General features: G+C 42.2%; 1 protein-coding gene and 1 long non-coding RNA gene across 3 annotated transcripts in view; one reads left to right on the top strand and one right to left on the bottom strand.

Annotated features, from left to right (window-relative positions):
- The first annotated feature begins 2,879 nt into the window (after positions 1-2,879).
- ZCCHC24 (zinc finger CCHC-type containing 24) overlaps positions 2,880-25,742 on the top strand; it is a 152,260-nt gene continuing 129,397 nt past the window's right edge. For both annotated transcript variants that reach the window (XR_008846522.1, XM_056531388.1), the window contains exon 1: positions 2,880-3,300. Coding sequence is in view for 1 of the 2 variants with exons in the window: in XM_056531388.1 (XP_056387363.1) it covers positions 3,061-3,300 (240 nt within the window). In the remaining variant the exon portion in view is untranslated. The remainder of the gene's footprint in view (positions 3,301-25,742) is intronic.
- Positions 5,102-22,591, bottom strand: LOC130282759 (uncharacterized). The gene is made up of 3 exons (XR_008846523.1): positions 22,527-22,591; positions 16,457-16,680; positions 5,102-5,340 (listed from the first exon to the last, which is right to left on the bottom strand). It is a non-coding gene; the product is annotated as an uncharacterized LOC130282759 (long non-coding RNA).

The following is a 25,742-nucleotide window of genomic DNA, read 5'->3' as shown; positions in this document are numbered from 1 at the left end:
GGGATTTCACTGTAGCCGGTGATTGGCTGAGTGCAGTATGACTCGCCGATCCCTCCGGCAACCAGGAAGAGGATCACGGTGGAGACCGGAGCCGGTTACTGGAGGCCCTGGGGGAGCGGAGGAAGGTATGTACATCTTTATTTTTTTACTGCAGGCAGTATGGGGGACAATTTTTATATTCTGGAATTCTCCTTTAATAAAGTATTGAAACCTTTCTTAAAGGAGTCTCCGTTCCATCAGGAGCTTGAATTAAGGAAAAGGACCCTTAACCGGTTGCCGTTTAAGGACGAGCCGGCTCGTCCTGAGACGGCAACCGTTGTTTGGCGCGGGCTCCCGACTCGAGCCCGCGTCATACCAGCCGGCCCCAGCTTATTCCTGTAGCTGAGGGCTGGCGTTAATAGCCGACATGCGGCGATTGCCGTGGCCGGCTATTAACCCTTTAGATCGTCGAGGTCAAAGTTGACAAGCAGTGTCTTTAAACCATCCCTGGTGGTCCCCCCTGCAGCACGATCGCATGGGGGGGGGGGTCGGGTCGATTCACTGCTGAGGTAGGCGGAGGGCTTACCTCTCCTTCTGTGCTGGCTGCTCCACTTTGAATGATAAAGCCTGGCAGGACCAGGCTTTATCAATCGAGCGCAGAGCACACAGAACAATGTGGTTCTACGAAACCACATTGATCTGTATGAGGAATCTAATGATTCCTCCTAAAAGTAATTCCGCCATTATTAAAGTTTAAATCACTTCCCTTTTCCCAAATTTCATATAAAAAATATGTAACCATAATAAAAATAAACATATGTGGTATCGCCGCGTGCGTAAATGTCCGAAATATAAAGATTTATCATTAATTAAACCGCATGGTCAATGGCGTACGCAAAAAAATTCCAAAGTCCAAAATAGCATATTTTTGGTCACTTTTTACATCATGAAAAAATGAATAAAAAGTGATCAAAAAGTTCAATCAATACAAAAATGGTATCACTAAAAACTTCAGATCACGAGGCAAAAAATGAGCCCTCATACTGCCCTGTACACAAAAAATTTAAAAGTTATAGGGGTCAGAAGATTTTCCTGCATGTAGTTATGATTTTTTACAGAAGTACGACAAAATCAAACCTATATAAGTAGGGTATCCTTTTAATTGTATGGACCTACAGAATAAAGAAAGACAAGGTGTCATTTTTTACCGAAAAATGTACTGCGTAGAAACGGTAGCCACCAAAAGTTACAAAATGGTGGGTTTTTTTCTTCAATTTTGCCGCACAATTATTATAATTTTTTTTTTTTTGCCGTAGATTTTTGGGTAAAATGACTGATGTCATGACAGAGTAGAATTGGTTGTGCAAAAAATAAGCCATCATCTAGATTTTTAGGTGCAAAACTGAATGGGTTCTAATTTTTAAAAGGTAAGGAGGAAAAAGCAAAAGTGCAAAAACGGAAAAACGCTTGGTCCTTAAGGGGTTAAAGAAGTACTCCGGTAAAAAACAATTTTTAATTATTTATTTATTTTTAAATCAACTGGTTCCAGAAAGTTAAACAGATTTGTGAATTACTTCTATTTAAAAAATCTTAATCCTTCCAGTACTTATCAGCTGCTGTATGCTCCAGCAGCTTGAGTTGTTAAATTCTGTCTGACCACAGTGCTCTATGCTGACACCTCTGTCCACATCAGGAACTGTCCAGAGTAGGAGCAAATCCCCATAGCAAAACACGCCTGCTCTGGACAGTTCCTGACATGGACAGAGGTGTCAGAAAAGAGCACTGTGGTCAGAGTGAAAAAAAACGATTCAACTTCCTCTGGAGCATATATACTATAATAGAAGTCATTTACAAATTTGTTTCACTTTCTGGCATCAATTGATTTGAAAAAAAATATTTTTCCACCAGAGTAGTACATGAAACCTCCTTTAATGCAGACAGACATCAGTATAAGAATATATGTACAGTAACCTCTCAACTTACAAAGGCCTCAACATACAATAGTTTCAACATACAATGGTCCTTTCTGGATCATTGTAACTTGAAACCAGACTCAACATACAATGCTATGGAATCTACGAAACGTGTCAAGGGCTGGAAGAACTGATCAATCAGAATGGACATTTCACTGGTAAAACCCCCATATTCCTAAAGTGTATGCACTGACTGGTGTCTGGTAGCGCCCCCTACAGTACAGAGAGGTATTACATGTTCTGTACTCTTTACCTGTACCAGGGTTAGCTGCTCCTTTGGACACCAGGTGAGGGCGGCTCCATTTTCCTTTTTTTAGGACACTGCGTGTACTGTACAGAATCCTGAAGAAGCTTCTGTCCTCTACATAGACCAGTGTTTCCCAAAGAGGGTGCCTCCAGCTGTCGCAAAACTACAACTCCCAGCATGCCCGGACAGCCGAAGGCAACAGCTGGAGGCACCCTCTTTGGGAAAAACTGAAATAGACAGTGATTTACAGCTCCCAGCAGATCTTTCTTACTTTTATATGTAAGGATTTGCTTTATCTATATTAGTTATCTACTTATTTTTCTTTAATTCTTTTCTTTAATTCACATTTTCCTATTTTTGGAAGACATTTTGGGGCTTCAGAACCAATTACCAGGTTCCCATAGAGTTCTGGTCTCAACATACAATGGTTTCAACATACAATGGTCATCCTGAAACCAATTAATATTGTAACTTGAGGGACCACTGTATATGAGAACAAGTGACTCCTGGTTACTCATTGAGAATTCCTAGAAAAGAGAGAGAGAGAGAGAGAGGGTGACACCACAGGAAGAAAGCTGTCTGTCCTGGATATGCAGATGAGCTGCCGGCTCTGGCCAATCACAGCAGGGGGTGGGAGGGGCAGCAGAGTCACATAGCGGATTGCAGTGAATAAGGGAAAAGTTGAGCAGAAAGAAGTTTGCAGCAGCAATGCCCTTACTGAGCCCTCTGCCAGATCCCTATAGGAAGGAAAGATAGGGGGCAGGAAGAAGGGAAGGAGAGGAGGAAGAAGAGAGTGCAGAAGAGAAGCACAGGAGGGGGCTGGAGGCTGCAGGGGATCCCTCTTGTAACTGGGGGGGCAAGATGAGCCTGTTGTCAGCCATAGACACAACTGCTTCAGTATACCAGCCTGCCCAGCTCCTCAATTGGGTCTACCTATCCCTGCAAGACACACACCAGCCAAGTGCCTTTGATGCCTTCAGACCAGAGTCCAGTTCTGCCTCCCATCATGAGCTCAACAACTACTCCAAGAGCCCCTCAGATCTGAACAACTCCATCCACTCCAGCTATCTCAGCAGCTTCCTGCAGCTCCAAAGGACTGAGGTGTGTCCCTCACTTCCCAAAATCCCCCCTCTTCCTTCTGTCTGTCATAGCTGTAGCCACTGTACATTGTGCCCTCTGTTGTCTCTTTTACTTCGTGCCTGTCTCTTGTATCAGATTCACTTGCCTTCCAGGAATGTTTACAGCTGTTTATAGAACATTTCAGAACATGATTGTTGTTATTTATTTATTTATGTTTATTTATTTATTTTTGTTTGTTCATTTATTTATTTTTGTTTATTTATTTATTTTTGTTTATTTATTTGTTTGTTTAGATGAAGCGTGTCTTTTTGTTTCCTAAATCACACTTTGTTAACGTTGTTAGTGTTTCCCAACCAGGGTGCCTCCAGCTGTTGCAAAACTACAACCCCCAGCATGCCCGGACAGCCGAAGGCTGTCCGGGCATGCTGGGAGTTGTAGTTTTGCAACAGCTGGCGGGACCCTGGTTGCGAAACAGTGACTTAGTTTAGCCCTTCAGGCATGTAGTGAGAACTGCATTGTGGTCAGATGCTATTAAAGGGGTACTCCAGTGGAAAACTATTTTTTTTTCTAATCAACTGGTGCCAGAAAGTTAAACAGATATGTAAATTACTTCTATTTAAAAATCCTAACCCCAAAAAAGTAAAAAAAAAAAAAAAAAAACTAGAGACAATGAATGCATTTATCGCTGTGTCACGATAGGTGACTGGGCTTTTTATTTCCCTTCAATATAGCCTTTAAATAAAAAAAAACTACACAGGCAAGCACACGACTATTTAGGAATCTATACATTAAAGGGGTACTCCGGTGGAAAAAAAATTTTTTCTAATCAACTGGTGCCAGAAAGTTAAACAGATTTGTAAATGACTTCTATTTAAAAATCTTAATCCTTTCAGTACTTATCAGCTGCTGTATGTTCCACAGGAAGTTGTGTACTTCTTTCCAGTCTGACCACAGTGCTCTCTGCTGACACCTCTGTCGATGACAGGTACTGTCCAGAGTAGGGACAAATCCCCATAGCAAACAATCCTGCTTTGGACAGTTCCTGACGTGGACAGAGGTTACAGCAGAGAGCACTGTGGTCAGACTGGAAAGAACTACACAACAGCAGCTGATAAGTACTGGAAGGATTAAGATTTTTAAAAAGAAGTAATTTACAAATTTCTTTAACTTTCTGGCGCCAGTTGATTAGAATTTTTTTTTCTTCCACCGGAGTACCCCTTTAATGTATAGATTCCTAAATAGTTGTGTGCTTGCCTGTGTAGTTTTTTTTATTTAAAGGCTATATTGTAGGGAAATAAAAAAGCCCATTCCCCTATCATGACACAGCGATAAATGCATTCATTGTCTCTTTGTTTTTTTTTTTTGTTTTTTTTGGGTTAAAGTTTTGGAGGTTACTTAAAATGTCCATAATTCTTCTGAAAAGTGATATAAAAAAAAAAAAAATGAAAGAAAAAAGTCTTTATGCTTTTGCCGAGCAAGTATCATTTAAGGGCATCTGGAATTGCTCTGTGCAAAAAAAAAAAAAAATTCCTTTATTTGCTTTAGATCTGCATGAGTCCAGGGAAGTGTAAGGATACTATTGTTGACAGTGCGATTAACCCAATCACTGCCGACTTGTCTGAATCCGACATATCTAACAAACCACTGCCCCCCTACACGGCGGCAGCTGCTGCAGACAAATGGTTACACAAATTTGCCTTTGAGTGATCCCAGACTGTAATATCTATCCAGGCCCAGCCGTAAAGAGAAGAAGAAAAAAAGAAGAAAAAAAAAAAAAAAAAGAAAGGACTAAAATTCCATAAGCTGTATCCAAGTGCTCTATAACAGTTTTAATAACAATTTCAGAATACATATTTGTCTCGGTGCACTTCAAAGTATCCCTGGAAAAGAATCTTCCAAGCCACAATTTAATAACACTAAAATTTCCATCCAAAATCTGTTCGGAACATTGAATATGTAGGGCAGCAGTGCACGTAGAGGTCAGCTGGGCCTCCCATGGCAGACATTTTTCCCATACTGTCATTCGTCATGGGGTTGGTGGGATGGCGTCACCGTGTTATCCTAAAAAGTACACAATAAATAAACTAGTAAATGGCCTCTTGGAGATTGTCACATAGAATGATACTGATAAAGTTATTTTCTGCTTTGCTCGTGTGTACGTAGATGTATTATTCAATCATTTGAATAATGAAATAAAACATCTATGCGCCTATGTAGCGTTCATCCAGATTAAAGGGGTACTCCACTGGAAAACCTTTTCTTTTAAATCAACTGGTGCCAGAAAGTTAAACAGATTTGTAAATTGCTTCTATTAAAAAATATTGACCCTTCCAGTACTTATCAGCTGCTTTATGATACAGAGGAAGTTATTTTCTTTTTTAATTTCTTTTCTGTCTGACCACAGTGCTCTCTGCTGACACCTCTCTCCGTGTCAGGAACTGTCCAGAGCAGGATAGGGTTGCTATGGGGATTTGCTCCTACTCTGGTAGGACAGACAGAAAGGAAATTCAAAAAGAAAAGAACTTCCTATGGAGCATACAGCAGCTGATAAGTACTGGAAGGATTAAGATTTTTAAATAGAAGTAATTTACAAATCTGTTAAATTTTCTGGCACCAGTTGATTTAAAAATAAATAAATAAATAAAAAGTTTGCCAGTGGAGTACCCCTTTAAGGCATCAGGCCTTCATGTCGGTAGTCATTTTATGGCAGACATCAGCCTGTGGCTTACTGTCGCAAAACTACAACTTCCAGCATGCACTGAGAGCCGCAGGCCGACAGGGCATGCTGGTATTCGTTTTGCAACAGCTGGAGGACCACAGGTTGGAGAATACTGATCTGGTATATTGTAAATTAAGCCTATTAGACTATATCGTAGGGGATGATGTATTAGTATATAAAGTAATGTTTATGACATTTAGGTTTTTAATCAAACGACCATTTTTATACTCTCTCATACTACAGGTCTCAGCATGCCCTGACAGCGGCATGCTGGGTCTTGTAGTCACCAAGTAAAGATACAATACATTGGCATATGCCATTTGGCAGGAAGATACTGTGCTGGATTTTTGCGTTCGGTTAAACTATAAAAGCCTTGTGTATTTTATGTATGCCGGAAATGTCGTCTCTGTTCAATCCTACACACAGCTCATTGTATGCTTCCAGTATTGTAGACTTTACTTACTTTAGATGAGTGTTTCTCAACTAGTGTGCCTCCAGCTGTTGCAAAATTACAACTTCAAGCATGCCCGGACAGCTTTTGGCTGTCCGGGCATGCTGAAAGTTGTAGTTTTGCTACAGCTGGAGGCACACTGGTTGGGAAACACTGCTGTAGATAGAATGCTTCCAGTATTGTAAACTTTACTTACTTTAGATGAGTGTTTCTCAACCAGTGTGCCTCCAGCTGTTGCAAAACTACAACTTCCAGCATTCCCAGACATGCTGAAAGTTGTAGTTTTGCTACAGCTGGAGGCACGCTGGTTGGGAAACACTGCTGTAGATAATATTCCAAATAGCTCAAATGTTGCTTCCAACTAGTGTCAACAAAGTTAACTGCAAACCACCCATATCAGATTTGTTACAGAAACAGCAGAGCTGACTTTGTGGTTTTTAACTTTTTCGGGCCACATTGTTCTTTGGGAATGGAAACTCTCTGAATTAAGAGGATTCATTTCTGCAGTCCTGTGTAAAACCACACAAGGAGCTGCGCCAAGTTTTGCTACATCTAGATGTTTTTTTCTTACTTTGTAGCACGTTACCCAATACAACACTGTGTAATATTGTATCCAATCACCCACTCACACATAGGCGCTTCTCTCAAAGCTGATCCTGTCCTGCTATACAAATAATGGCTGCTACACATCAATCGGCTGATAGGAACCTAGGGTTAAATTTGGGTCTTTGTCTACAGTCAATAGCAATAGTGGCACCCACTGCATTCGGAGCTGGATTTCATGAAAACCTATCTAAATAAGAGTGAATGGAGCATACACATTGATAACTCCTCTTTAACACAACTCATGATGCTGTCAGAATACAAATGGCCCTTAACAGTTAAACTATTCAGTATTCCTAGTGTGCTGGAGAGTGGGGAGTGCACAGAGCTGGCCCTAATGATACAGAAGGGGGGATGGTTGGCATTTTATGTGCTGGGGGACTTTTGTACGTGGTTTAATGTGGGCCTGAAAGAATCAGACTCCTTCCACCCACTTTAACGCCTTCAAGACTTGAGCTCTTGAGGTTGGTTGTGCAGCTGACTCTTGCTTAGCAGGTATTTGCGAAGCCATGTAAACGATAATGGACTCATGAAGTGTCACCTCCAAATAACATAAAGAGGTCAATAGAAGTGCCCGTCCAAAGCAAACTGAGCATGGTAACAGGGTAATAATCTTGTCTATGACGGTATTTGGATGCGTCCATTATTGTCATGTGTATTGGTTGTAAAGCGTTGTTGACAGTGTTAATAGCCCTTGTGTATCAATAAATGAGAGACCACGACCGTACATTGTCACCGTAATGCCTAATCCCGGATGGCTCAGACATGGAAGGATTAATATAATTCTGTTTTGTTACTAGAGGACTTGTTGACGTGGTCTGTGCATTTTCTTTTTCGGGCTTGTGGGGTTGTGGGGGGGGGGGGGGGGGGGACTGTATGATCAGAGGCAAAGTTTTTCTTCTTCTTCGGAGGAAGTTAGTTTGTAGATGAGCCCTTGGTTTTAGTATATTGTGTTAAAGGGGTACTCCGGTGGAAAACTTTTTTATTTTTTTTTAAATCAACTGGTGCCAGAAAGTTAAAGTGTACCTGTCGTCAACAAAAACTTTTTATATAACGGAGAGAATACCATTATATGTATATTTGGAATGTACATTGGTTAAAAAATGTGCATATTTTTGTCCCTGCTTCTATTGCCTGTGTGTCTCTATGAGGAGTCCAAATACAGGAAGTGATGGTGGACAAGTAGGATTCTGTGCACTAAGGAAAAGCAGGACAGTGAGCACTGAGGCTCTATAACATGTTCCCAGCTCATATATCAGGATGACTGATAAGCCAAGAGTCTGCACAGAGCCCTGCTTGTCCTACTCTTACTTCCTGTATTTGGACTCCTCATAGAGACACAGACAATAGCTGCAGGGACAGCACTTTTCCACCAAAAAATATACACAATTTTTTACCAATGTATATTACAAATATACATATAATAGTTTTATCTACATTATATAAAAAGTTTTTGTTGACAACAGGTACACATTAAACAGATTTGTAAATTACTTCTATTAAAAAATCTTTACCCTTCCAGTACTTTTAAGCAGCTGTATGCTACAGAGGAAATTCTTTTCTTTTTGAATTAGCTGCTAAAAAGTACTGGCAGGGTAAAGATTTTTTTAATAGAAGTAATTTACAAATCTGTCTAACTTTCTAGCACCAGTTGATTTAAATAAAAAATGTTTTCCACCGAAGTACCATCTATCTTCGAAAACTGTTGTTCGGTAATGTTCCTATTTATCAGCAAGACAGAGCTTTGTCAAACTAGGAGAGCCTGTAGAAATTGGAGAGATCGGGGTCTCTGCTGACACTATTCCTCTTTGTAAGCGATTGTTTAGGAGTCTTTCAGATTTTGGATATTGTTGACCCAAATACAGTGACATCTACATGTTCAATAAACAGGCTGGTGGCAGAATACCAGGAGCTTGGTGGCCAGTGCCCAAAAATCTGTCACTCATGCTGAACTTTTAAGGTTATTTTCTATTGAAGACTATGGAAGTTCTTTTTGCTGGCCACCAACAAGAAGCCAAATTGGCTCCAGGAGTGATCTGTTTCCTCCAGTGCAACTGCTATCTAGGTCATGTAAATCTATTTACCATGGCTTTTTAGTTTCAGGCAGTGCTGCTCAACCAAAGGGTCAAGCACAAGGTTTCCATTATTTTTATTTTTTTTATAGTAATTTGTGAAATCCCAGCATATTCTGCAACAAATCACATATCACATTGTAGAATCTGTAGAGAAAAGAAAAGAAAGGACCGACGGACGGCGCCTCGTGTATTTACCCTCAATAGATCGGGTGGTGGGTGGGGGGGGAACCCCACGGGGCTTATAGATGGCCGCTCACCTTGAGATCTATGCAAAAAAGCATATCACCCACGATATAATCTGGGTACTGTAGTACGAGTCGCTGCTATGCCGATGGGTTGCAGGAGGAAACAAGTCGTCCTGGGAGTCAATATTAGAAGTAGAGCAGGAAAAAACCCTCAGGTATGGCGCTGCAGACTCTTGTAGACAGATGAGGCGGATGCCAAAGGTAATAGGAAAGTCCTCAGCAGGACATTTTATTAAAAAAACAATAAAATGGACAAGATTACGCGTTTCGGGAGGATCCCTCCCTTCCTCAGATCAGGATCTGATCTGAGGAAGGGAGGGATCCTCCCGAAACGCGTAATCTTGTCCGTTTTATTGTTTTTTTAATAAAATGTCCTGCTGAGGACTTTCCTATTACCTTTGGCATCCGCCTCATCTGTCTACAAGAGTCTGCAGCGCCATACCTGAGGGTTTTTTCCTGCTCTACTTCTAATATCACATTGTAGTCCTTCACTTTACTTGTCTTACTGTATTGGATTTACTGCAAGGTTTACAAGGGTACACAGATTTTCGGCTCCATAAGACATCATGTGTTTTTGTGATGTTCCAGTACGGGATATAGTCCCGTACAGTACTTAGGCCCTGTCAGGTTGAGGCCCTCTGTGTCCTAGGGGCTCTCCTGCAGTGTCTCCCCCATAGTGATATATATATATAATGTATAGTGTTATGGGTGTTATGTATAAAGGACCTTTAAGGACCTTTGAGTTGTCACATGATAATGTGTTCACATGATGTGTTTGTTACCCAGAGAGCACCAGCTAACCAGGTTACCTGCAGCTTGATCTATGGGCTTCGGGCTCAGCCCCCTTTATAAGAGGGGGAGCCATTACAATCTCTCTCTTATCACTTCTGCTGAGGAACAGTTAAGACCAGACGTCTCAGAGCCAGTGTCCAGCATATCTGGAGGCCTCAAGCCACCTACAGCCACATTCCAGTAAGTCAAGTCTACGTCTGCTGTCACTATCTACAACCCAGTCCAGTCTAATGTCAAGCCTAAAGCCAAGTCTATTATAGTCTACGTGGCTGAACTAAAGTCTATCAAAGTCACCACAAGTCCTGGCCTAGCTGTAAAGACTTTCCCTCTGTCTACCTCAGTAAAGCTACTGTTAACCCTTACCTGGTCTTGGACTATTATTGCCCTGCCTAACATTGGGATAGCGGTACTACTGTTCGGGTGGTAACCGGGAAAACCATCCCCTGGCATCACGAACATTTAGGGATGGACTACAAATGTCCATGGATGAATATAGCTATGTGCCTTCCCCTTCTCAAGAATGCAACCAAAAATGTAAATAGGTGATATTTGCTATTTATGGAGTAAGGTCTGTTTGAAAAATGATGATATATCTTAGCTTACAGTATAACCACCTAGTGATCACTATGTTGTGCCTCTAACATAGTGTTTGCCAACCAGGGTGCCTCCAGCTGTTGCAAAACTACAACTCCCAGCATGCTGGGACAGCCTTAGGCTGTCCGGGCATGCTGTAAGTTGTAGTTTTGCAACAGCTGGAGGCACCCTGGTTGGGAAACACTGCTCTAATAATTGTGCAACCATTGTTGACTTTTCAGGCTTTATAACTGTGTATGGGGTTGTGACAATGAAGACACCCAGCTGACAGTGTATAATTGAGAGGTGACCTCGCATCGCCCAAAATAGAAACAGATTAATAACTGATTGCGTTGCAAGCTTCAAAAATACTCCGGCTTTGGATGGGGAGTGTTCATATCTCATACAGTGAAGCCTTCATTATTCACATTCCGCTTGTTTAAACGTATTTGAGCACATGTTACAGGATTACTGTTTTATTTTTTTAGGTTTTTTTTGGGGGGCATTAAATGTTTTAGATTTTAATACCATGATTTTTAAAACTAAAATTAAGCGTTTGTATGAACATTTAACACAGATCTGGCAGTTATGTTATTATAGATGGCTGCAATATTTAGGACTTGAAAAGAAAATCTTCTGGATATTCATGCTGTTTAACATGATCATCAGGGGCACTTTTTTAAGGAACAAGTCCAAAGATTGCATATAAAAATTAATTTGTATTTTCACACGTAGTTTTCAGCTTTTTTCCCCATTGGAATCATTGGGGGAAAAAATGCAAATATCCTGGCTCAGAAGGGCCGCTACCTCCGCCTTTGTGCAAGGAGGAGCACTGCCAGAGCCCTGCAAAATGACCTCCAGCAGGCCACAAATGTGCATGTGTCCACTCAAAGGTCAGAAACCGACTCCATGAGGGTGGGGGTTGTGCTTACAGCCCAACACCGTGCAGGACTTTTGGTATTTGCCAGAGAACACCAAGATTGGCAAATTCGCCACTGGCGCCCTGTGCTCTTCACAGATGAAAGCAGGTTCACACTGAGCACATGTGACAGACGTGACAGAGTCTGGAGATGCCGTGGAGAATGTTCTGCTGCCTGCAACATCCTCCAGCATGACCGGTTTGACGGTGGGTCAGTAATGGTGTGGGGTGGCATTTCTTTGGGGGGCCGCACAGCTCTCCATGTGCTTGCCAGAGGTAGCCTGACTGCCATTACGTACCGATATGAGATCCTCCGACCCCTTGTGAGACCATATGCTGGTGCGGTTGGCCCTGGGTTCCTCATAATGCAAGACAATGCTAGACCTCATGTGGCTGGAGTGTGTCAGCAGTTCCTGCAAGAGGAAGGCATTGATGCTATGGACTGGCCCGACCGTTCCCCAGACCTTAATCTGGGACATCATGTCTCGCTCCATCCATCAACGCCACTTTGCACAGCAGACTGTTAAGGAGTTGGTGGATGCTTTAGTCCACCTCACCAGGAGCATGCCCAGGCGTTGTATCGAGGTCATACGGGCACGTGGAGGCCACAAACACTTCTGAGCCTCATTTTGACTTGTTTTAAGGACATTATATCAAAGTCGGATCAGCCTGTAGTGTGGTTTTCCACTTTGATTTTGAGTGTGACTCCATATCCAGACCTCCATGGGTTTATAAATTTGATTTCCATTGATAATTTTTGTGTGATTTTGTTGTCCGCACATTCAACTATGTAAAGACGAAAGTATTTCATACGATAAGTTCATTCATTCAGATCTAGGATGTGTTATCTTAGTGTTCTCTTTATGTTTTTTAGCAGTGTAATTTGAAATCAATCAAACAAGTTACAACCCATAATCACAGTACTTTTTATCACTAAAAATGGCCATTAATGGAATCCTGTCATCACTTTTATATTGCCTGAACCACAAGTCATTGGGGTGGTCCCCAGCAGCTTCTACCTACCACACTGTCCTTGATTGATAGCATTCTCCCTGTTTGGGTATAGGGAGAGATTTATCAATCAAGGCTGGTAGGGCAGGTAATAATTTATGTTGGGGACCACCCCAATGACTTGTGATAGTGATGACCAACAAAATAACTTGTGAAAGTGATGTCCACCTCAATGACTTGTGATAGTGATGACCTCCCCAGTGACTTGTGAAGGTGATGACCTCTTCAATGACTTGTGAAAGTGGAGACAAGTTCCCTTTAAATTATAATTTTATAGTAACGTTTTTGAAATAGAGCAATTTTTACCAAACCAGTGACAAATACATTTGAACATAAACTAGAGGTAGAAAACTAGGGACAGCCATCAGTCTAATCCTTGAGATGACAGTCTGGTCACATTCATACTAAGCCAAAGTAATTATATTATTTCTCCTTCTCTTGTCCAATTCTTTCCTTTATATCACTTTCTGGTTGGTTTCAGATTAGCAAATACAGTGGGGACCATGACCCAACCTGGAAACTTATTTGATCTTTGATCACAATTATGTTGTTAGTATAGGTCAATAAACCAGTGGTTGGGCCAGGATGTGCAGCCATATTAGCGGACACAAAAAATGACTGTATTATGCCCATTTGTTATTTTGAAAAGGGCCCATTTATCTTATCATGGTACATCCTAAAGTCTTACTATTTTCAATCCAAACCTTTTAATTCACAATATATGTGAATTTGGCGTGTTTACATTTATATTAACAGCATATGTGTACAAGATACCACATGCTGGTTAAAAAAAAAAAAAAAACAGAAAGCCCTAAATAACACATGTTACATAGTATATGACCTATAGGGGAGCAGCAATGTATTGCTGAAAGAAAACATATGTAACACAATGCAAAATGGGAAGGCTCCTAAAGATTATTGCTGTGTATTAATATATCAGGATTAACCTAATAATAACTTCCAGGAGAGACGCTCAGATTTCTTACAGCTACTCTGCTACCTATTTTCAGAGGGTTGAATACTAGTATCTTATCCAGATATTCAGTAATGTCTTAAAAAATAAAAGGGCCATTTTATAGCGTATAGCGTAAGGACCCCTTCATGTCTATGGGGGCAATCACGCCCCCTCCCACAGACATGAATGGAGGGGGCATGGCGTGACATCACTAGGGGAATGACTGTGACGTCACGTTCCCGTCTCGGAAGCAGCGCCCGTCACAGAATGCCGGGGGCAAGTATAAGGATGGAAATCCTTAAAGGAGTACTCCGGTGGAAAACTTTTATTTATTTATTTATTTTTTAAATCAACTGATGCCAGAAAGTTAAACAGATTTGTAAATTACTTCTATTAAAAAATCTTAATCCTTCCAGTACTTATTAGTGGCTGTATACTACAGAGGAAATTCTTTTCTTTTTGGATTTCTTTTCTGTCATGACCACAGTGCTCTCTGCTGACACCTCTGTCCATGTCAGGAACTGTCCAGAGCAGGAGAAAATCCCCATAGAAAACCTATACTGCTCTGGACAGTTCCTGACATGGACAGAGGGGTCAGCAGAGAGCACTGTGATCAGACAGAAAATACATTAAAAAGAAAAGAATTTCCTCTGTAGTATACAGCCGCTATTAAGTTCTGTAAGGATTAAGAATTTTTTATAGAAGTCATTTACAAATCTGTTTGACTTTCTGGCACCAGTTGATTAAAAAAAATAAAAAGTTTTCCACCGGAGTACCCCTTTAAGGCTAGACAACTGGGTCAGAGCATCTACAAAATGACAGGTCTTGTGGGGCATTCCTAATAGGAAGTGATTAGTACCTACTAATCACTTCCTAAAAGTGGCCCAAATAAAGGTAAACCAGTGGACGAACGAGCAACCAACGTATAGGCAGCCAAGGCTCAATGATGTGCATAGGTTGCTAAGCTGAGGCCTTCTGGTTAGATCCCATAGAGCTATTGTAGCTCAGATTGTTTAAAATGTTCATTCTTGCTACAATAGAAAGTTGTCAGAACACAAAGTGAATGTATAGACTAGCATAGCCACAGACTAGTCAGAGACAAGGGTCTGAGTCAGCCCATGCTGATCTTTGTCCACTGCCAAAAATGCTTACAAAAGAATAGAACTTGACATGTAGCAATGGAAGAAGATGGCCTGGTCTGATGAGCCACATTGTATATTACATGATGTGGACACACAGTGTCAGGCGTATCTCTAACCTGGAGACGAGGTGGCGGATCCATGCTTTTAGCAGTGTTCTTCTAGAAAGTATTAAGTCCTGGAATTCATTTTGATATGACTTTGACACATACCATATTTTTCGCCATATAAGACGCTCCGGCATATAAGACGCACCCAATTTTAAAGGGTGAAAATCTAGAAAAAAAGATTCTGAACCTTCAACCTTCGGACCTCCAGATGTTGCAAAACTACAACTCCTAGCATGCCAGGAGTTGTAGTTTTGCAACATCTGGAGGTCCGCAGATTGAAGACCACTGGTATAGGAGGTAATACTCACGTGTCCCCGCCGCTCCGGACCCATCACCGCTGCCCGGGATGTCGCCCTCCATCGCTGTCGCCGTGTCCCCGGGGTGTCCCCGTCGCTCCGGAATGTCTCTGCTGCCGGGTATCCTCTCTGTCAGGATTCGGCAGGCTGTTGGTGGATCCTCTGTGTCAGTGAGGGATTTGCGTGGACCGTACCGGAGGACCGGTTCTAAGTTGCTACTGGTTCTCACCAGAGCCCGCCGCAAAGCAGGATGGTCTTGCTGCGGCGGTAGCAACCAGGTCGTGTCCACCGGTAGCGGCTCAACCTCACTGACTGCTGAGACTGGCGAGGTACAGGAGGACTAGACAGAGGCGAGGTCAGACGTAGCAGAAGGTCAGGGCAGGTGGCAAGGTTCGTAGTCAAGGGCAACGGCAGAAGGTCTGGAAACACTGGTAAGGGCAAATACAAAACACTTTCACTAGGCACAAGGCAACAAGATCCGGCAAGGACAGGAAGGGGAAGTGAGTTTATATACACATGAGCAGGGAAGCTAATTGACACAGATTGGGCCAGGCACCAATTAGTGGTGCACTGGCCCTTTAAATCTTAGAGAGCCGTCGCGCGCGCGCCCTAGAGAGCGGGGCCGCGTGCGCCGGGACTGAGCAGACAGAGGACGGCGCAGGTGAGGAGATTGGGATGCGACCCGTGGGCGGGCACGTCCCGCTACGCGGATCGCATCCCCGCCGGTGACACTAGTGCAGTGCTCCCGGTCAGCGGGTCTGACCGGGGCGCTGCACGGAGACGAACACTGCGAGCGCTCCAGGGAGGAGCAGGGACCCGGAGCGCTCGGCATAACACTCGCTCTCCGTCGCCGCCATCACGTCGCTACGCACGCCGCTCCTATTGGATGACGGGACGATGTGCACGACGACGTGATGACAACGGAGAGCGCCGGCCATGTAGGGGATCCCGGCACGGAGCAGACACCGAGGAGGCAGGTAAGGTCCCTCCTGGTGTCCTGTAAGCTGTTTCACCACAGCGGTCCCGAACAGCCCGACTGAGCAGCCGGGTTAGTGTCACTTTTGCTTCAGGCGCGGCGGTCAGCTTTGATCGCCGCATCTATAGGGTTAATACAGGGCATCACCACGATCGGTGATGTCCTGTATTAGCTGCGGGTCCCGGCCGTTGATGGCCACGATAGGACAGGTTTTAATGTGTATTGCCGTATAAGATGCACCAACTCCCCCCCCCCCCCCCCCCCCAGTTTTGGAGAAGAAAAAGTGCGTCTTATACAGCGAAAAATACGGTACCTGAAAATATTTTTCCAGACCAGGTATGCTCCTTCATGGCAACAGCATTGGCAGGGGTTCTCTTTCAGCAGGCTAATGCACCCTGCCTTAGTGCGAAAATTATTTAGAATTTAGAATAGTTTGTGCAATGTGAGGCCATTGGGCCCCAAGAAGAATCAAAAACCTGGGACCGCCTCCACCAGCTTGTTCCTTAGATGGTCAGGCCTCAGTGGTTTTTCTATGGTCTAGGGGCAAACAAGACATGCGTTATACTGTATGAATTATATTTCTACCTCTAAATAGTCGTCATACAGTTTCCAAATAATACTTATATACAAGGAATAAATATTATCACCATACTGTTACAGAGAAAAAAAACAGTATACTAAAGCAAAAATGACCAATATTGACAGACATTTATCAAGTGGTTTAGTTAAATTTTTTTTACTAAAAATGTTGCACAAATGTCGCACCTGCGACTACGCGATTTTCCATGCGACATTTTGACTGGAAAGCGAGAAAAGCAAGTTTTCCAAAACTTAACTACATAGTAATAATTTTAAAATGGACTACGGGTAGTCTGGTATTTATTAACTGCGACAGTCGCAACTGCGCAAAAAAAGTCGCAACAAGGTTAAAAATTATCTAAATTTACTCCGGCTCAAACATGGAGCAGAAAAAGCTACTACCAAAGTAAAAAAGAAGAAATTGCTTACGTGAAAGAAAATTATCAACAGGCTGAAACCAGTTGATAAATAAGTCACACATAAGCAAAAAAAAAAGTAAGGAAAAAATTACTAAAAAAAAGGAAGACATAAGCAAACACTGATAATTGTCCCTCATTATCACTATGCAAAGTAAAAAAAAGACTACAGCATCATGACCACATATTATTACCACAAACTTGTTTTATAGTTGTCCATAGCATCCAATCAGAGCTTCTTTTTCATTTCTTATATTGCTTTGGTAAAATGTAATTTAACCCCTTAAGGACTCAGGGTTTTTCCGTTTTTGCACTTTCGTTTTTTCCTCCTTACCTTTTAAAAATCATAACCCTTTCAATTTTCCACCTAAAAATCCATATTATGGCTTATTTTTTGAGTCGCCAATTCTACTTTGCAGTGACATTAGTCATTTTACCCAAAAATGCACGGCGAAACGGAAAAAAAAATCATTGTGCGACAAAATCGAAAAAAAACGCCATTTTGTAACTTTTGGGGGCTTCCGTTTCTACGCAGTGCATATTTTGGTAAAAATTACACCTGATCATTATTCTGTAGGTCCATACGGTTAAAATGATACCCTACTTATATAGGTTTGATTTTGTCGCACTTCTGGAAAAAATCATAACTACATGCAGGAAAATTTATACGTTTAAAAATGTCCTCTTCTGACCCCTATAACTTTTTTATTTTTCCACGTACAGGGCGGTATGAGGACTCATTTTTTGCGCCGTGATCTGAAGTTTTTATCGGTATGATTTTTGTTTTGATCGGACTTTTTGATCACTTTTTATAAATTTTTTTAATGGTATATAAAGTGACCAAAATACGCTTTTTTGGACTTTGGAATTTTTTTTTTTTGCACGTACACCATTGACCATGCGGTTTAATTAATGATATATTTTTATAGTTCGGACATTTACGCACGCGGCGATACCACATATGTTTATTTATTTATTTTTTTACACTGTTTTATTTTTTTTTATGGGAAAAGGGGGGTGATTCAAACTTTTATTAGGGAAGGGGTTAAATGACCTTTATTAACACATTTAAAAAAAAAAATGTTTTGCAGTGTTATAGGTCCCATAGGGACCTATAACACTGCACACACTGATCTCCTATGCTGATCACTGGCGTGTATTAACACGCCTGTGATCAGCATTATCGGCACTTGACTGCTCCTGCCTGGATCTCAGGCACGGAGCAGTCATTCGTCGATCGGACACCGAGGAGGCAGGTAAGGGCCCTCCCGGTGTCCGATCAGCTGTTCGGGACGCCGCGGCGGTCCCGAACAGCCCGACTGAGCAGCCGGGATACTTTCAGTTTCACTTTAGAAGCGGCGGTCAGCTTTGACCGCCGCTTCTAAAGGGTTAATACCGCACATCGCCTCGATCGGCGATGTGTGGTATTAGCCGCGGGTCCCGGCCGTTGATGATCGCCAGGACCGAAGCGATATGATGCAGGATCGCGCCGCGATCCCGCTTCATATCGCGGGAGTCGGCGCAGGACGTAAATATACGTCCTGCGTCGTTAAAGGGGTTATCCAGGAAAAAACTTTTTTTTTTTATATATATCAACTGGCTCCAGAAAGTTAAACAGATTTGTAAATTACTTCTATTAAAAAATCTGAATCCTTTCAGTACTTATGAGCTTCTGAAGTTTAGGTTGTTCTTTTCTCTCTAAGTAATCTCTGATGACACGTGTCTCGGGAAACGCCCAGTTTAGAAGAGGTTTGCTATGGGAATTTGCTTCTAAACTGGGCGTTTCCCGAGACACGTGTCATCAGAGATTGCTTAGACAGAAAAGAACAACCTTAACTTCAGAAGCTCATAAGTACTGAAAGGATTAAGATTTTTTAATAGAAGTAATTTACAAATCTGAATTCGAGTAGAATACAGACATAGCGCACATCTACAATCTTGTATAATGATCTGGTTGCTTCTCAGCATAATATCAAAAACTAACAGGTTGTTAGTATACATTTTTGATCAAAAAGTACAAGCCCACTCGCCACGTCAAGGCCACCTATTCAGAGTGGGTCCCTAACGTCCCTAGCATAAAATGGCGTAGCACCGGGCGGCGACCACCACCGCCGCGACACAGATGCCCACGGGGGGGGGGGAGCGACCCACTGGCAGAGCGGCCCCAATGCCTCTCAAACCAGTCTATGGGCCGCACCCGCCCGCAGACACAGCGCCACGGCAGCAACGGACGCCACCCCGCACCACACCAGTGTGAACAAGGTGTAAAGGCTCACTTACCTTGCTCTCCCAGTCTGACTGGGAGGCTGCTAGGAGTGAAATGGCCCTAGTGTGGCTAATTACCACCTATATAGGTTTGGGCTGAGGGGGTGGGGAAGAGTGCAGCACATGTAAAAAAAATAAAAATAAAGAAAGGATAGAAATCACAATATGAATTCGAGTAGAATACAGACATGGTGCACATCTACAATCTTGTATAATGATCTGATTGCTTCTCAGCACAATATCAAAAACTAACAGGTTGTTAGTATACAGATTTACAAATCTGTTTAACTTTCTGGAACCAGTTGATATATAAAAAAAAGTTTTTTCCTGGAATACCCCTTTAAGCTCAGATTGGTTGCTATTGGCAAAAAAGAGAGTCTTGTATATTGTTATGAATCATGAAGTGTAGCGGCAGTATGTGGTGATATCACTCCCAATATTTGTCAGCATCAAGCCATTGAGTTCGTATCATGTCTTTAAGTGTTTTTCACCTCCTGTAACCTTACCACAGATGTAACCCCACCAAAAAAGTAAAAATTCCAATAGATTCTATTACGATAGATTCTACATATAAATGGTAGTTAGTGGGTTTACCTTCCCCTTGAACAGATAACTATTTTCCTTTTTAAACATTGGAGCAAACACGTATTGGTAACATGGAGTGGCCAAAACACTTAATGGTTACACTGAGTGGTTCAATAAGCTTTGTGGTTGCAGGTCACTTTTTTTCTCTGTTGCAGAAGTTAAATGGGCACTGTCAGATTAAAAAACGTTTTATATGTTGTACATCTTGGCAAAACATTAAACTTTCTAATATACTTCATAAGAAAATTGGATTTTCTTTTTATAGAAATCATGGCTTATAAAGTCATGCCTTTGTCTAAGCTGAAGCACAGGCATTGACAAAGTCCAGTAAGTGAGGGTGGGCTAGTACTCCTCTGTGCTCTCTCCTGTCTGATAGGACTCCTCTGTGCTCTCTCCTGTCTGATAGCACTCTTCTGTGCTCTCTCCTGTCTGATAGCACTCTTCTGTGCTCTCTCCTGTCTGATAGCACTCTTCTGTGCTCTCTCCTGTCTGATAGCACTCTTCTGTGCTCTCACCTGTCTGATAGCACTCCTCTGTGCTCTCTCCTGTCTGATAGCACTCCTCTGTGCTCTCTCCTGTCTGATAGCACTCCTCTGTGCTCTCTCCTGTCTGATAGCACTCCTCTGTGCTCTCTCCTGTCTGATAGCACTCTTCTGTGCTCTCTCCTGTCTGATAGCACTCTTCTGTGCTCTCTCCTGTCTGATAGCACTCTTCTGTGCTCTCTCCTGTCTGATAGCACTCTTCTGTGCTCTCACCTGTCTGATAGTACTCCTCAGTGCTCTCTCCTGTCTGATAGCACTCCTCTGTGCTCTCTCCTGTCTGATAGTACTCCTCTGTGCTCTCTCATGTCTGATAGCACTCCTCTGTGCTCTCTCCTGTCTGATAGTACTCCTCCGTGCTCTCTCCTGTCTGATAGCACTCCTCTCTGCTCTACGATTTCTATAAAAATGAAATAGAATTTTCTTTATGAAGTATATTAGAAAGGTTGATGTTTTGCCAAGATTTACAACATATAAAAAGTTTTTGAATATGACAGTGCCCATTTGACTTTTATGTCCTCTTCTATCATGTACATTACTGTGCATGGTTAGTCAGCCTTCACAAGACTACCTTTACAGGCTTTTTGTTTGCCTCCGTCCCACCAATCTTCCAGTATACAAACTTTGGAATTTTTACTCTGACCATAATTATTACAGAAATGAAAAACAAAATAGAGCATGTGGTAGTCAATCTCTCTCTATATCCACTGGTCAGCAACATTCCTACCCAGTTCAACGGAGTCCACATTGGCCCAGCTATGATTTCCCTCATGGCTGAACCCTTACACATCCAACAATCCAGTCTACAAGACAGTGTCCTAAGTCATCTTACAGTCTTTGTCACAGCACCCATACTTTACTGCGCTTTATTACTCTGGAACTTCAGAACCTTTGGGTCTCTGTATTGACTTCAGTAGACCCACTGCACAGTTTCCATCCCATTGGATCGCTGCTATCTCAGATTTTTAACAGGTCCGCTTAGCACCTCATGTGGTCTCTATGCACATTCCCCCTCTGTCAGCAAAGATTTCTCCTAAAGAGACTTTCTATTGACCCTCTCATATCAGCAATGTGGTTTAAAGCTTCAGCAGCACAAACACACACACCTATGATAGCAGTCAATTCTATGTGGGCCTGCACTAAAATCATCTTTTTAGTTCTTAGCCAAGTATCAAGGAAGTAGGGTCGAGCAGCTCAAGTGTCAATGCCTGGCACATCTCCCCCTTTCCCCCCACCTACTAAACATGTTCTTTTTTTCTAATATGTTTTTATTTTATGTTTGTAAATTTTATCTATTTAATTTTTATGTACATTATTGTGGGGTGGCCATGTTTCCTGAGCTTCTGCTCTACGCATTTATACCATTTGGAGTTTTTTTATTTTTAGGTATGCTCTGTGACCTGTGTAGAGGTCAGTGTGTGGGGAGGCGAGGTAATTTGAGCTGTGACATCACCTATTGTGAATGGTTTGATCCATTCTTATCTAGATACTGATATCACCTTTCACTGTAATGCTGTCTGTGATGACAATTAGGAGACTGCTGAATAGTTTTCTCTATAGAAAAGGAAGTGTCCGCTCATTATTAGTATTAATGGGAAGTCTGAAAGTGCAAGTGCAAGATTTCAGAACTGTGTTGCTAGTAAAGATCTCCAAGCCTGCCATGTTAATTCTCCTGTCACACACTGCCACAGGCCCTACTTTTAAAAGTAGAAGAACATAACACGATAAGTCAATTTAGTGTCATTATAGCACAGTTGCGCTGTTAAAACGAACATATTTTTTCATTCCACGCCTCAAATAATCTTTTAAAAGTTTCTCAAGAAATTTTTGTAAGTTAAATTGTACCATTAGAGTGTATTCTGCAAAAATCAACAGTGTATACAACAGAGGTGGCTATGATAGCATGACACCATACTATTCACCAATAAATAATAAATAAAAGATGCCTGACACATTAAATTGGATAAATATACTCTGAATGGGGGAGATATATCAAAACCTGTGCAGAGGAAAACTTGCCCAGTTGCCCATAGCAACCAATCAGATGGCTTCTTTCATTTTTCACAGGCCTTCATAAAAATGAAAGAAGCAAGCTGATTGGTTGCTATGGGCAACTGGGCAAGTTTTCCTCTGCACAGGTTATGATAAATCTCCCCCAATGTTGTTTAAAGACTGGATTCACACACCTATATTTTATGTTGATGGATATCATATTGAGTGAACCTGGCCTTATGATAACTGTAATACAATGTTATAAATAATAGAGTAATAATAATATAAAGACTAATTGCATAACCTTTTTTTTTTTATCAACAATCACTTAAAGAGAATAGATTATCTAGACTTTTATTGATTAGACCTCCTCTAGGCTCCAGGGCCACCATGCCTCTGTCCCTCACACCTGCTCCCCCTATCGATTGACTCCACGCATGCGCCATCAATGAGAGGGCATGACGTAAGCGTTGCATCCCCAGACAATAGAGGACCCTGGAGCGACACCACTCCAACGCGGCGTTTCAGCAGAAAGCTTTAATGAGCCTTTAAAGGCTTTCTGCCGAAACGCCACGTTGGAGTGGTGTCACTCCAGTGTCCTCTTGCCTCGTGACTGATGTATGGTGATGTAGTAGAGCCTTAGTATATTGTATGCTGTAACCTTTATACATGTGATTCTGCCTTTATGCACTTGCACTTTTGAATAGTCTATGGTCTTGTAGGTGCTACAGTATACAGTGCTCCCTCAAGTTACAATATTAATTGGTTCCAGGAAGACCATTGTATGTTGAAACCATTGTATGTTGAAACCATAACTCTATGGAAACCTGGTAATTGGTTCTGAAGCCCCAAAAAGCCATCCAAAAATAGGAAAAAGTGAGGATTAAAGAAAAAGTAGATAACTAATATATATAAAGCAAATCCTTACATATAAAAGTAAGAAATATCTGCTGGGAGCTGTAATCCCTGTCTATGTCAGTGTTTCCCAGCCAGGGTGCCTCCAGCTGTTGCAAAACTACAACTCCCAGCATGCCCGGACAGCCTTCGGCTGTCTGGGCATGCTGGGAATTGTAGTTTTGCAACAGTTGGAGGCACCCTCTTTTGGAAACACTGCTCTATGTAGAGGACAGAAGCTGTACAGAACACACAATGTCCTAAAAAAAAAAAATTGTAAAATGGAGCCGCCTTCACCTGGTGTCCATAGGAGCAGCAAACCCTGGGACAGGTAATGAGTACTGAACATGTAATACCTCCCTGTACTGTAGGGGGCACTACCAGACACCAGTCAGTGCATGCACTTCAATAATACAGGTAAAGAGTAGTACAGAACATGTAATACCTCACTGTACTGTAGGGGCCGCTACTAGATACCAGTCAGTGCATGCACTTCAGTAATACAGGTAAAAAGAGTAGTACAGAACATGTAATACCTCCCTGTACTGTAGGGGGTGCTACCAGACACCAGTCAGTGCATATACTTCAGTAATACAGGGGTTTTACCAGTGAATGCCCATTCTGATTGGTCGATTCTTCCAGCCATTGACACGTTTCGCAGATTCCATAGCATTGTATGTTGAGTCTGGTTTCAAGTTACAATGGTCCAGAAAAGATCATTGTTTGTTGAAACTATTGTATGTTGAGGCCATTGTAAGTTGAGGGATCACTGTATATGTTTGTATAGGCATATAAAGACGCTGGAGTGACACTTGTTCATTTGTTTTTTCCTGCATCTGGGGAAGAGTTCCACCATTTTTTAAATATTTTTAATAAAGATTATTATTATTCACAACATGGCCGACATTTATCATTGTCTTTAGACTGTTTTTTTGTGTCTAGAAAAGGCGCAAAAAAGGCGCCAGCAGGGTTTATTTGCGCCTTTTGGTTTACACATTTCTGATAATTTTGAGTTGCAATCCACTGATTTTGGCAATACACATGATATGGAAGAGTTTTATGAATTGCACCTTTTTGTGAAAATTCACCAAAAAAAATGCCTCAAAGCCACTGAAAAGTCTCTAAAACTACACCGGCCCAGACTTGGCTTAGCTTTTTGGTGTATGTGAAGAGAGAAATTTCAGAAAATGTGACCTGCACAAAATTTATCAAATGCTCTGTGACCATTTAATAAATTTGGCGCTCGTACACATTACCAGCACACAAAAAAAAGTGTAGAAAAATGCTTCACTTACACCTACAATGATAAATGCTTCACTTACACCTACAATTATAAATGCTTCACTTACAGCTATAATGATAAATGCCGGTCCTTATCTTTGGAATGACTTAATTTTTTCTCAATTTTTTTGTGTATCTTTTTGGAGGTCATATAGCATTATAATTGTATGGGGGGGGGGGGGTTGGACACAGATGTGTGCTGATTGGACACTATTGAGGAGATATTCCTTATACCCCACAAGTCTGAGACTGTTTGTTTGTGTCTCCTGCACATAGTACCGTATATACTCGAGTATAAGCCGACCCGAATATAAGCCGAGGCCCCTAATTTCACCCCAAAATCCCAGGAAAAGTTATTGACTCGAGTATAAGCCTAGGGTGGGAAATACATCATCCCCCCCTGTCATTAACAACCTCATCATTATCACCCTGTCATCATCCCCCCTTCATCATCACCGCCTGTCATCATCCCCTTGACATCATCCCACACCCCCCTTCATCATCCCCTTGTCATCATCCCACCCCCCTTCATCATCCCCTTGTCATCATCCCACACACCCCTTCATCATCCCACTGTCATCATCCCACACCCCCCTTCATCATCCCCTTGTCATCATCCCACACACCCCTTCATCATCCCACTGTCATCATCCCACACCCCCCTTCATCATCCCCTTGTCATCATCCCACACCCCCCCTTCATCATCCCCTTGTCATCATCCCACACCCCCCTTCATCATCTCCTTGTCATCATCCCACACCCCCCTTCATCATCCCCTTGTCATCATCCCACACCTCCCCTTCATCATCCCCTTGTCATGATCCCACCCCCCCTTCATCATCCCCTTGTCATCATCCCACCCCCCTTCATCATCCCCTTGTCATCATCCCACAAACCCCCTTCATCATCCCCTTGTCATCATCCCACACCCCCCTTCATTATCCCCTTGTCATCATCCCACCTCCCCCTTCATCATCCCCTTGTCATCATCCCCTTGTCATCATCACCACATGTCATACTCCCCCCTTTATCATCATCGCTTGTCAA

The sequence above is a fragment of the Hyla sarda genome, chromosome 7, assembly GCF_029499605.1.
Source record: "Hyla sarda isolate aHylSar1 chromosome 7, aHylSar1.hap1, whole genome shotgun sequence".
In the NCBI taxonomy this organism is placed as follows: domain Eukaryota; kingdom Metazoa; phylum Chordata; class Amphibia; order Anura; family Hylidae; genus Hyla; species Hyla sarda.
Note: the sequence above shows the minus strand (reverse complement) of the source record. Positions and strands in the feature narration are given on the sequence as shown.